The sequence below is a fragment of the Salvia splendens genome, chromosome 8 (genome assembly GCF_004379255.2).
Source record: "Salvia splendens isolate huo1 chromosome 8, SspV2, whole genome shotgun sequence".
In the NCBI taxonomy this organism is placed as follows: domain Eukaryota; kingdom Viridiplantae; phylum Streptophyta; class Magnoliopsida; order Lamiales; family Lamiaceae; genus Salvia; species Salvia splendens.
The window spans coordinates 20,344,883-20,358,832 of NC_056039.1; the positions used below are offsets into that span (position 1 = coordinate 20,344,883).

At 36.1% G+C, this 13,950-nt stretch overlaps 1 protein-coding gene across 3 annotated transcripts; it reads right to left on the bottom strand.

Moving 5' to 3' along the window:
- Positions 1 to 9,687: 9,687 nt before the first annotated feature.
- Positions 9,688 to 11,438, bottom strand: LOC121745139. 3 transcript variants are annotated; one of them, XR_006038777.1, is made up of 3 exons: positions 10,740 to 11,438; positions 10,105 to 10,238; positions 9,688 to 9,973 (listed from the first exon to the last, which is right to left on the bottom strand). XR_006038777.1 is itself a non-coding variant. In XM_042138931.1 (3 exons), exons 1-3 carry the CDS (start codon positions 11,205 to 11,207, stop codon positions 9,826 to 9,828), a joined length of 492 nt encoding a protein of 163 aa, XP_041994865.1. In that variant the 5' UTR covers positions 11,208 to 11,437; the 3' UTR covers positions 9,688 to 9,825. The 3 variants fall into 3 exon arrangements, 1 of the variants encoding a protein (XP_041994865.1); XR_006038776.1 differs by having other exon boundaries at positions 10,105 to 10,787; positions 10,998 to 11,437; XM_042138931.1 differs by having other exon boundaries at positions 10,998 to 11,437.
- Between the last annotated feature and the right edge of the window lie 2,512 nt (positions 11,439 to 13,950).

Sequence of the window (13,950 nt, forward strand, 5' to 3'; positions counted from 1 at the left end):
CCAATTTAAAAATTACTATTTTAGTAAAGAGAAAATAAATTCGAAGAAAGAACACATGGGTTTCATCTAGGTGTGCACAAACCGAACCATCCCGGCGGTTAACCGCCGGTTCGAGCCCGCCGGTTCATAAACCGGAACCGGGACAGGAACCGGCGGTTTGAACCGTCCGGCGGGTTGCCAGTTCCAACGGGCCGGTTCAGGGTCGAAGGATGCGTGAACCGTGAACCGTGAACCGGCGGTTCAAAACCCGTACCGGTTTGAACCGGTGGTTCAAAACCGGTGGTTTACCGGTTTGAACCGGCGGTTCAACGGTTCAAACCGCCGGTTCAACTGAATTTTTTAAAAAAAAATTATTTATAAAAATTGATTTTAATATTTAAAATCAATATTTACAAATAAATGAATACAAGAAATTCGTAATAGCCCATATATATTTGATGGGCTTGCGAATTTATGAAACCATTCTTGGTTGTTTCTCTTTTATAGAGACATCCTTGAATGTTTTATGTTCCACTTTCGATATGGGACAAACTCATTCTTGGTTGTTTCTCTTTTATAGAGACATCCTTGAATGTTTTATGTTCCACTTTCGATGTGTGACAAAATCATTCTTGGTTGTTTCTCTTTTATAGAAACATCCTTGAATGTTTTATGTTCCACTTTCAATGTGGGACAAAATCATTCTTGGTTGTTTCTCTTTTATAGAGACATCCTTGAATTTTAATGTTCCACTTTCGATGTGGGACAAAATATGTTGAAGTACTTTCTTTTATAACTACATGTTTAGGGCATTCATTCATCTTTTTCCAATGTGGGATACAAAACTTTCTTTTGTCTTATACTTTTCTTCATGTTTTGTATGATATATATAAACAAAATTATTATTCAAATATATTCTTGATTGATAAAAATAAAGAATTATTGAGAAATATAATTTGTATATAGAAAATATTTATTTGTGTAATAATAATTGTTAGGTTTATACAATTTGTATAAGAATTATTCTTTCAATGTGTATAATATTATTTATTAGTTAACATATACATAAATTTATAAACATAAGCAAATCATTAATGATAAATAAAATATTAAGTAGTGTTTATTAATTTTTGTAAATAAAATATATTCATTATAAGTTGAAATACACTCTCTATAATTCAATACACTCTCTATAATTCAAGTAGTGTTTTCCCTATAATTCAATACACTCTCTTCCAATTTAAATGCTCAAGTCCAATATTAAGTATTGATATTTAAAAATCAAAAGGTTTAACTTTAAGTAGTGTTTATTAATTTTTTTAAATAAAATATATTCATTATAAGTTGTAATTTTTAGTCTAATTCAAATTTATTATCAATAAAATTGTAATTTTCACCTTATTGTTTGAAATTTGTTTAAGCACATTTTATACATAATAAAGACTAAAAAGTCAAAAAAAAATACTCCATACTTAAAGTTGGATTTGATTTTTAAAATGCCAATACTTGGATGATAGTATATTGGATTTTGTATTCAGATTATTTTCAGATTACAGAGTTATGTGCCCTACTTCTATATAAATAGGCACATAGACGACGAGCTAGGCCCAATATAACAATTCGGCTAGCGGCAAACTATACAGATTCAAGACATACTAATAATCTGTACCGTTAGAAAATGTCAACGGATGAAAAAATAACATCAATAGAAAAATCAACACAATATCAGTGGTTAACACCGTATTGACATCAACATATTGAAATTTTATACTGTGTTCACTGTGTTGAAAAGTTTGGAGTTTGTACAATATATTGAATTTGCATTTTATCACTACTCTACCTAGAAATATATTTCTCGTCCTCTCCTGGTCGATTAAAAAGAAATTTGGTAATAAAATTTTCAATATAGGTTAGTCGATTAAGACTATTAAATTTTAAAAAAAATCTTAACGAATTGTTGATCACTTTTTAAAGAGAAATTATTTTTTAATGGCATAGCCTCGTCATAGAGAGGAGGAATTATAGGATAGCTTATTGGTAAAATATAAACAAATAAAAATAAGAGTGGAACAAATCCCCATACACCTATATGTATTAACTATTTAATTTTTTATCTTTAAATGCGTCGTTTATGAAAAAAATGAATTGGAAGGGGCTTAGCCCACCTCCGGTCCTTAATATGTCTTCCACTGACAGTAGTAGAGAGTAAAATAACATTAGATCCATAGAAAATAGAATCTTAGTTTTAAAATAAGAAATATAATATTGGCAACCCGAACTAAATTAGGAGAAGTTCTTCCACCTACTTGTTAGTCTAGTTACCCGAACTAAATTAGGTGTAGTTCTTCCACCTACTTGTTAATTTAGTTACTTGTTCTGTAATTTTGTTAAGCTTAAGTCAAATTCTTTAAAACAAGCGAATTTACTTTTATTTATACTCCCCTTCTCAACTAAGAAGACATCCTTTTCTTTTTAGTTTGTCCCAATCAAAATGACACATTTCTGTTTTCGTTAACTTTCTCTATGTAATTAATACATACAACTACTTTTTTCCTCTCTATTTAAATATTCACCTCTTTCACTTTCTATTTAATACTTAACCCACTCTTTCTTTCTTCCCTTAACCATATTAACTAACTACTTCTAAAATCTCGTGGCGACTAAGAAATGTGTTATTTAGCTAGGACGGATAGAGTACCTTTTACAGTTATTATCTTCCCTAAGGGATCGATACCTATTATATTGCATTGAATGTTTGTTCTCTTGCAGATAATACTAGTATTTTTAGTTATTTATTGCTCCCTCTGCCTCAGAAAAGTATGAATTATTTCTTTTTTTAATCCGTCCCTAAAAAATACTCCTATAAATTTTCTAATTTTATTAATTCTTTTCTTTCTAATAAGATGGAGTAAAAAATCTATGATCATTCAATACCATAGTGGCATAGTAACTTAGCTCACCAATAACTTATTAACAAATAAAAATAAAAAGTACAACATGCCACATTAATTTGATACAAATCTATAGATATATATAGCGCCAGTTTTTTAGACGGCCACGTGGCACAGTTTTGATTGGAAAATGAAGTTATTTTCCTTTTTTATTTTTATAATTTTTGTTGCCTTTTTATGAGTTAAAATTTCAGATCATATTTTAAAATTAGTTTGTCAATGCTTGGTAACTACCTTCTGAAGCACTTCTCACTCCTATTCTCGGTATCACACAATTAAGGTATAGGTGTAGGCCTATTACAATAGACAGATCCTATAATACAATTAAATTGCAAAATGTAACTTTTTTTAATTTCTGCAAATCTGCAACTGCTTCTTTTGTTTCTCTCTTTGGAAGATCTTTAACCTGAAAATAAAATCTAATGAAGAAAGATTATATTGGATATTGAATTAAAGAACATTTTTTTCCTATAATTATTGCAAATATTAACAAACCGACTTTAAAAAATTATAGACGAATCTGATGTTTAATGTGCAAAACTCTAAAGCAGAATTTATTTTGATGGATTTTGACCCAAAGAAATATGAAGAATTCATAGAGTACTTTAATTGACAGTTTCGAAATAAAATAAACAGAAGAAAAAATCTGATGTGTAATATGCAGACTCCTAAAGTAGAATTTATATTGATGGGTTTGAAGGAGTAGTATTAAAAATTTATATAGTAAATGAGGGAGTAGTATTAAAAATGACAGAATTTTCAAAATTTATATAGTAAATGACAGAATTTTCAAAATGTGAATTTGAAGGAACTAAACCATAATGAAACTTTACTCATTCTAATATGCGAATTCACCTACAGAGTTACTACTAATTGTTTAGTATAGTACCTCTTTATCTTCTTCTTCTTTCGTCTCTCTTCTCCTACTTTTTGCTGCGCCTCTATAGGTTACCTAGCAGCGTGCATTGCTGTAATCGGTGAGTGTGAGTAATCATTAGAATTAGAAGCAACATACCATATTTCAATTGCACCTTTTTTTATTTCCATATTTCTTTTTCTGATTTTTTCTCTAGGTTCTAACCGAGATGAGAGGAGGAGGCTCTACTTTTAAGTTTTGCTTGGTTTTACTTTATGGAGGGCTGCAGTGATATATTACTAAATACTTAATAATAAAAAAAAGTTTTTTTAAAACGCATTTTGATGTTTGTATATAAAAATGATACAAGTATATAGTTGTAGACTCTATATAAGTATAGTAACGGTAAATAAAAATATAATACTATCTTTATTACATATGTGCGTGTATACTTTTCTTTCTATTTATTCTATTTTAGGGGGTTTTATTATTTTTTCTTTTTTCTCTATTTAGTCTCCTTAGACTGTTTGTTAATTTTAAAAATATAATTTGAATTTAACTTTTCAGTTAGAATTTTTAGTTTTTAGTAATCTACTACTTACATATTATCCTATATTTACTTTGGTTTGTGATATATTTTTTTATACATATTTATGTATTTCGAGTACTTATTAGATTATTTTAATAGTTTTATATATTTTTTATTTTATCAATATTTATCTATTTTAAAGTAATTCCAATATAATTTTATTAGTGTTATAAAATATATTCATTTTCCCTGAATACTAATATTTTTTGTTAATCTTTTAATTATTATTATTATTATTATTATTATTATATGTGAGATTTCTATTTAATTATTATGTTATTTTGGGAACCTACATTTTTTCATGCCATCTGCAGACCCATTTTTTAATCATAATAGCCCCACATTTTCTTCTATAAATAATTAAGTACCCACCTATTACTACTTCACAATCACCAAGCAACTCCATCACTCAACTTAAAAGTTGTGGTATTTACCTTTGTTTTACCTCACAACAATTTGTTTCTGATTCTACTCTTCATTGCTTCAGCCGTATTTTATCCAAATAATCTAAACTGTGATGTTGGATTAACAGAAGTTATTATATCTTTTATTTTTTTTGAATAGTTTTACATTTACATGTGCTTCACAATGTTCTATTTATATATTCTCTATGTTCTTACATCTTAAATAGGAGAATCTCTTTTATTGTCGTAGCTTTCCTTATATGATTTTATGTTCATTGCTTCAGATACATCTCTTCATCACCTGCAATGTTGGATTAGTTATTAGTTTTTTTTAGTCTTCAAAACTGTCTGTATAGTAGTAGAATATAGAACTGTGTTTTTATCTTTCACCCCCACATTGTGGGAAGCTTCTCTTATCTGATGTTTCTGTCCAATGCTTCATATGTATCGTCTTCATACATATCTTCCTCATCTACTTGCGATGTTGGATTAGGTACTTTTTTTAGTTTTCAAAACTATTTGCATAGTAGAATAGAGAACTATGTTGTTATTTGTCATTTAAATTTAGGTTTGTAGTTCATATTGTGGATGGGAGATCCAATGCTACTCTTCTTCTTTGGGATCTTGAGAGAGTCCATTTTTTAGGTAAAAGAGTTGCTAATATTTACTGTTGCTAATAATGAGGTATTGATTCCTATATTTGAACATAGATTTATGATATATGTTAATAGTTCTATACTACTGATTAAATTTTAAATATTGTAGGTTGCTGAATTTGATTATATTCCTAGAGAAATAGAGGAAAAGCCAGTTGTCAAATTGTTCTCTTTAAGGTGCTGTTGCGGAGTGATATGGAGTTTAGTGTTTATAACCCTTTTATTGTTAATACGTTTGCACATTAGCGGATGTTGTAAACAAGTTACATCCCCCAAATTTGGGGTTCTCAGGAATGTACTTTTGATCTTGGTTTTATTCTTTTTTGTGTATTTTACTTACATTATTAACCTATGTACTATATATATTTATATACTCTAAATTTTTTTTCTGAATTTCTGTATTTTGTTAGATTGGTGAAGAAAGTTTTGTTTGTCCTATATCTTCTACATTAACCAAGGATGTTGAGTGTGAGCTGCTTGATGTCCATAGCCAAGAGATGTCTTGATCTGGATTTTGAAGGGTGTGATGATGAAGTTTTAAAGAACAATAAGGCTGTCATTTGGTTAGAACAATCTTGACACTGACCAGGGTGGAATGCTATCATTAGTATCTCAATTTCAATAGATTTTTTGTGCTTTGGTTTTATTTTTCTGGCCATTTGTTGATGTTACATGTTTGCCCATCTTAGAATGTTTTTGGGACCATATTTTTTTAGTTTATTGTTTAGTTTATTGTAATGATTCTGTGATGGTGCTGTTTGCCATTATTTTTTAGAGTCAAATTGTTAGGGGTGAGTTTCTGTTATGAATTTGTTTTGTTCAATTTGTTGTTTGCCATAATTTTTGGTTGTGTAACTTAACATCTGCTTTTTATCTTTGTTAACTAAACCATGAACCCTAATTTCTATTCTAATCATACAAACTTTATGTTAAACTCTTAATGATATAATCTTAATAAGCAAATTTTAATTTTTCATCATGTTAAAGATGTATAAATTCAGTCTACTCTATTGTGTTGTATCAAATTTTATTTTAAAGTTTAACCACTATACGTTCTTTTGTTAGATCTTATAATTTTCAACCCCTATTTGTTCTATCAACTTATTTTTAAGAATGTAACATATTTAAAACTATTCAAAGTAATTTTAATACCTGAAATGATTATGGAATTAAGTTCTGATTTTATTGGTGATTATACTTTATATCCTACGGAAGTTAAACACATTATAAATTGGCTACTCAAAGTAGAACATTATTAAAGAGAATGGATTATGTAAAACAAATTATTTATAACCTACAAAAGTTAAAATTCTAATGCAGTTGTAATTGGCTATATAAGATGAAAAGTGAGATGTTGCTTACCTTTATACAATTTGATAATTTTGGAAGTTCAGAGGTTTTCTTTTGGTACTTTTTTTTACTATTTGTTTCTTTATAATATATTTACCACTAGAACTAATACATATTATTCCCTCTGTCCCTCAAATATTGTCACAGTTTGACCGGACACGGAATTTAAGAAATGTAATAGAAAGTGAGTTGAAAAAGTTAGTATGATGTGAGTCCTACTTTTAAAGTATTAGTTTTATAATAAGTTAGTGGAATGTGGGGTCCATACCAAAAATGGTAACAAGTGAAATGTGACAAATTTTGTATGACATACGGAAATGGAAAAATGTGATAAATTTTCAGGGACGAAGGGAGTATTACTTTTGCTTAACTTCAGTTGCCCTAATCTGGTGTTTCATTGCTTTCTGTCTCACCAGGACACTAACTGAGGTGTTGCTTGAGGTGTTGCTGACTGTAAGAGTGAAGCTGAAAGGTCTTGAAGTTCAGGTTTTTTATGATACTTTTTTTGTTTGTTTATCGTATACTATATGCTTATCATAGAATACTACTCATACTTATTACTTTTGCTCATTTTAGTTGCTCTACTTTGGTGCTTCACTACTGAATTTATAACTAGGATTTTGCATTTGTGTGAACGTTAGATCACTTAACATTTAACCAGTTGTCTTATGATTTTGTAAATGTGTTATTTCATCCTCTGTATTATTTTAGTTTAATATTTATTTTGTGTTTTGATTTTAAGTTGTAATTAGTCTTAGTATTAGCATATCAATCTTATGAACTTGGATATTAGCTCTTAGTATTACCATATGAAGAAAGTAAGATTATTCTGCTAGGTTTAAGACCAAAACCATTTTTAGTTATACATTTTTAATCTTTTTTCAAGAAAAATTACTAGGGTTTCCTACCAAAAACCAGTCCACTCCATAAATACAAGATCAAGAAAGAGCTCTTAGTAATGTGGTTTGATATTTTCTCTCACTAGGATTTTTCTCTCCAGGATCCTAGCACCTCACTCTCTGCTGAGCACACTTTCCGTCCACCTTCAACCATCCTCCCTCCTTACTCTTAGCCCCATTTCACAGTAGAGAAACTCCAGTCACAAATCGGAGATCAGAGAATCTAAAACTGAAACGGGAGGTGTAGGTCCGGGGGGTGTGAGACGATGGTAGCATTCAAAACCTCGCGCTAGGTCTGTCCGGCGGGGTTCACGAGTTTCTACGCTGATTTCACGTTTGTTTTTTCTGGCGACGACGAGTGGGGTAGCTGAATATCGCGGCTGGTCTGGCCGGCGATACCCTCCACGGTGAACGGAGCAAGCTTAGATTTTGGAAGCTCGCTCTTAAAGGCTAACGGCAGCATTCTGTAAGGTGAACAAAAATCGGGTTTGGTCTGGCCGGCGATTACCAGGAGTTGTTAACAGTTTCTGGTGAACAGTACTTTAAAGGAATTATTTCCGGTTTTTTTCCAACTATGGCATGCTTTAAACTGCAACATTGCTAATTTCGTGGAGCTTCATTCTTAGTATGCCGTCATAGTTGTTTTTGTGTTCTTCAAGTAGAATCAAGTGTGCTCCTTCTTAATGTTAAGTTCATCCTTGCATGAAGGAGCGTGCTAGATTCTCTAATTTGAAGCTTTTACATTGAAGTTGTTTGCCTGTTATTGTTTATTTGTTGGATTTGAGCTATTGCTGGTATCTAGCAAGGTCAAATTCTGACATAAACGAGGATCAGTTCAATTTTTTTGAAGATTCCAGCGACCTGCTCCGGCATCACTACGGTCACCGCCGGAAACGGTCACTTGAACCTGAGCCTGGTCAACACAGCTTAACTAGGGCTGCAGCTGTCCAGAATTGACTCCATTTGGGTTGGGATAAAAGGACACTGCACAACCAAAAATATCTTGGATCCTTTGCCAAAAATAGAACCCTCCTGCTGCATGGGTTGGTGAGATCCCTTTTCAAATCTGGCACATGTGCCTCCAATTTGTTAGCTTCTAATATTGCACAACCTGCCAATTAGAGGAGAAAGAAAACTTTGTCCTTGCCTCTTTTAGCTGGAATAAGTCAACCACTTTAGCAGCCATGTGGAGAGAGGAGTAAGGAAAAAAGGGACGTTCCAAAGCCCAATATTCTTTGGGCTAGCCCAGCGTCATTGCAAAAGAGATTCCGTGAGATAAGCTATGTCCAACCATACTGATGAAGGCACATGGACACGGGCAATGGGCAAGAAAAGCAAGAAGCAAGCTAAGGATGAGGCAGCCTTGAAGAAAGTACAAGCTCATATGTCTGGATTCACGAGCAACAATAGAAATGAAGGGGAGCTAAGTGACCTTAGCGAAGACGAACGCGAGGTGATACCAGACACTCCCATGGCTGACCCAATACAGCCACCAACCTCACAACAAGACCACGGCTCCACTTGGATGAGAAGATCAAAATGCTTTGAGGGAGCTCTAGAGTTTTCTGAAGGGACCTCACCCTTAAACACATACCATCGCTCAACCCAAGCACCGCCATCCTTGAACTTGATAAATCCGACCATGTTTCCGTCCACAAGAGTTGGGGAGTTTGCATCCTTGGCATTTTTGCAGGAAGATTCCCTAGGAAGCAGAAGCAGGATGTTTATGATCTGATGCAACGTTGGCCGCACAAGGCTAGAGTGTCGTTCCATAGGCGAGGTTGGATGGTGTTCCAGTTTGCAAACGAAGAAGAGATGGAACTCACAAGACAAAAAGGCCCCCATGCCATCTTCGGAATCCCACTAATCTTTGAGCCCATGTCTTCAGACTTCAACCCTAACAGAGACCGGACATCAACATTCCGCTTTGGGTACGATTGGTGGACCTTAGAGAAACATTGTGGAATGATTCGGTGTAACAGCCGAGGTCTAATTTCTCAGAATTTATGAAATAGAGACTAGAATTTAAAGAACGAGAATGAAAGAGCATTCGTTTATATTCTTGAGCAAAAAAAAAATACACATCAACTAGCTATTACATGTTGAAGAAAGAAAGTTAGCAATTGGGCCTCCCCCTTAGCCTAGACGTCGGCCCAGTGTTCCGACGGCCCGCGGGGCCGAACCGATGAGATAACAGACTGGGGGGAAATCAGCCTCCTTGTCTCTGCCAGATACACACCATTGGGCCGAGAACTACGAGCCCGCATAGTGGATAATTCTCTCCAAAGCCTACAATGTAGAACCAAAGTAGTTAAAACAATTGAAGTGGGAGAAACTAGCAAACAAAACCAGAGACTACATGTTTTCTTAAGTAGAGAAAGAGGCAGCAAAGCTTTTCAAAAGAAGTAGGAATGACTTACCAAAATGGGGCAGCCGCGGCAGCTGTACTCTGCACACCCCAGCCTGAGCAAAGGCTGCCACGAGCCCAATAAAGCAGTCTCCCGGCTGCAACAACCGGCTGATCATAGCCAACAACCTCTGCAACCTGGTGCACCTGCAATGTACACCAAAACCAAATTAAAGGCTGCAAGGGACTGAGCAAGTAAGGCTACTGCAGTAAGTAGCATAACAGAATCAGAAATTTGCAATTATTTCACAAGTACTAGTCCTGAAAAAAGGGGCAGGAGAACAGCCAATACTCAGTCGAGACAAAAACCCTTTTCCCCTGCACTCTCTTTAGCTGCAACTAAAACAAACTCTTGCAGCTTTCAGTTACAGCCCTTCTATAAATGTCCCATGCCTCGATTTCATTCTCTTCCACACAACAATTCCAGTCAGCAAATCAGTGAGTTAGAGTGTGAGGGAGACCGAGGCTAAGAGCGGAGATCAAGGGCAGTGGAAGAAGGTAACCCCTTTCTTCTTTTTCCTTTCTTTCCTACCTCACACTCAAGCATGTACCACAACATCATGTAGAAATTTATAAAAATAGAAACGTAAATCATAAATTTGCATAAGTCTTCCCTTTTACTTTAGAAGAAGATGGACAACCCCTCACCTACAACGGTAACAGGCTTAAAACCTCCTCGTTTAGAACCCGAGAAATCTACACATAGAGGGCTATGGTCACAACGGGAAAAGCTAAGTAGCCTCATGAGCAAAAACAGTAAGAGCCTAAGTTGATCAAGAATTTACTCCAACAAGCTAACATACGAGACTTCTAACTTGGAGGATCAATTTAGCTACTGCCCACGTTCAACACAAATGGTTTAAGTAGTAACTAGATAGAAGGACTTAGCTTTAGGCCGTTGCGTACCACGGATAGCCGGAATCGGGGGCGGCTCGTCACTAGGGGAAGACCCGCGAGACCGCGGAGGTAGCCAAAAGCAACAGCGACGGCGGCGTGAGCTCGGCGAGCGACAGCGACGGCGGAAGCCTCGCGAAGCTGGGATGGCTCTCCACGGGACTTCGACGGCGGCAGCCCGTCGATTGGCTGGAGACGGAGGGCCAACAGCGACGGTGACATAGCTCAGCGCCGTTGTAGCGAGCCAGAGAGGGAGAGAGCTCAAAGAGGTAAAACTCCGCCGGCGTTTGGGCGTTGACCATGGTGATGCGCCGATGCGGGGAGAAGAATGGGCGACGGAATCCGATTGGGGACTCCCGACCTAGGGTTCACTCCCCATTTCGATCTTGTGAAGGAAAAATGAGAGAGAGAAAGAGGAAGAGAGAGAGGGGGTGTCAACCGAGAGGGGAAGTGGAGTAGTCCTTTGGACTTGTTGTTTTTCTTTTGGGCCATTACGTGTTGGGCCAAAGCAATAATAGAAAAAAGGGAGAGAGAGTGGGTTGATATTTAAGTACATGGAAGTTGGGCTGATGTATGAAAATTATAAATGATTGGGCCCTCTCCTTTCTTTTAAAACAGAATTTGGGCCACCGCCCTAAATAAATTTGGAATTTAATTTCTCTAAGCCACGGAAGAAGAGAAATTATTTTAGCCGTGATACAACAAAAGTCAGTAAATAATTAAGGCGGACTTTTATTAGACAAGTAAGTATTTCAAAATACTTAAAGAAAATAATCCGGGAATTTTAGTACCCGAGCAGTTCGGCAAGACTCTGAATAAATCAAATCGCCGATTTAATTAAAGAATTTAGATCTCTAAGTTTTAGAAAGAAAGAGATAAAAAAAAGAGCACACGCTTAGACATGCATACATGCAAGATAAACAATTATTTAAAGCCTAATTTAAGTATATTAAATTTTGTAAAGGAACATCGTCGCTCGACACGTAATCTCAGGAAAGGAAAGCACCCGTTTTGTAAGAGTTTAAGCAATTGAGGTGGGCCTTTCTCTTCTATCTTTCAAAGCGTGTTTATGTGAAAACATGATTATTTGAATGAGTTGTCATGCCATGTTTTGTTTTGTGGTTGCCTATCTGTTAAATCGAATTCGGGTCCCGGTAGGTCAGTAAATCCTACTCGGACTAGTGTACACATAGGGACCGTGAGCTAGCGCCAGGTTGGCCGGTTCGTGGGTCGTGAGCTAGCGCCAGGTTGGCCGGCCCAGTGGTCGTGGAATGTGGCCACATTCCCGATTCACGCAGCTGATATGGCATATCATCAAAAGTTTAAATGACTGCAGTCTATTTCAGAAAGAAATAACAGATTTTAGTGGCCGGGACTTGTTTACAGAAAAACCCCGCGTTCACTCAGCTTGGCTGACAACTAAAAGAAAATAGTTTTTGGCATGAGCCCACTGAGTGCATCAAGTACTCAGCCATGCATATTGTTTTCCTTAATGTGCAGGTTGATCGTTGTCGAAGCCGAGGAGGTGTTGGGACAGAAGACCAAATAAGTAGAAGGATAGCTGGTGTAGTATGTCTTCATACATATTGCATCTGTCTTGGTACTCTTCCGTTGCGAAAATTTTAGAACTTGCTTTTAGCAAAGACAATTGTTCCATAACTACTCTGATTCAGTACGATTTGTACCCTCAACACATTTCAGACAATGTTTCCTTTGATTTAAGCATCTTATGATGAGTTGAGGCAGCTTCAGTAAGTTTTAGTCGCGATATAGCTACACTTTCTTTGACTAGGGAGATGTGGTCGTGACATTCGGCCATCAACAAGATTGCCTCATGTTTTGGGGTCCCACTTGCTACAGACTATCGTACACTCCAAAGGGAGAATAATGATGGGCCAATGATTCAAGTGATTGTCAACGCAGTTACCAAACCGAGGGAATCACTCACAATAAGACTTCACACCGGAGAGTTCTACGATCTTAAGATTGAGTATGAGTGCTTTCCCAAGTACTGTACTAAGTGTCGCTCTTTTGGCCATTTGGAAAACGGATGCATGGGACCAAAGGACACTATCCGCCAGCCACCAAGGCAAGGAACGACTGGGACGAAGAAAAAACCAAATGATCGAAGGAACAATGGGCCTATACCACAACATGATCTAAACAGGCAACCAGCAAAGCAGCCCATAGGGAAAGCTCAATGGAAGCCAACAGGAAACCCTTTAGTGGTTGAACGAGTGCAACACCCTGAACCAGAGCAAGTTGATACAATCTTTGCCTTTTCTTCGCCTAACAGATTTGATCTGATTTGTGACGAAGTGGAAGCTTACCAAGAACTGGACGAACCGAACAGGCAACGTGTGAAGCCTAAGGAGCAGAAGAACAACAATTGCCCCTTTAGCTTAATGGATATCAATATTGAGAAAACAGCGGCAGATGCAGTGGCGGATGGCACGCGCTATGTTAATGCGGCTAAGAGCGGTTCCGAACGTGGAAGGAGCCCAGGACCAAAACAAGGGGCAACCAACTCTTTCATTGTCAGTTCACCGGTTCCAAATGGTTCGAATATACAAAATGCTATCGTGGTTCAGGCGACCGATCAAACCGAACAGGCCAAGTGTGGGACAAGTGAGTGCCACAAATCGAGGAAGAAGAGCTTTTCCAGAACTCGGTCTAAATCAACATCATGACCCCCTCCGGGCAGTTGGGAGTATGGGTTAGAAGACAACGCCAATGGGCGTTATGATTATCGCCACTTGGAATATAAGGGGCTTGCAACAACCCTCTAAACAAGCTGCAATCGTCGACTTCGTTAAAGCAAATGGAGTTGACGTTTTGGGGATCCTTGAAACAAAGATGGATCCCGAGAATCTTAAATATTTCTTGCGAAATTACTTCCCTGATTGGAAATCTGCGAACAACTTCTAACTAATCAGTAATGGCCGAATGTTGCTTATGTCGAACC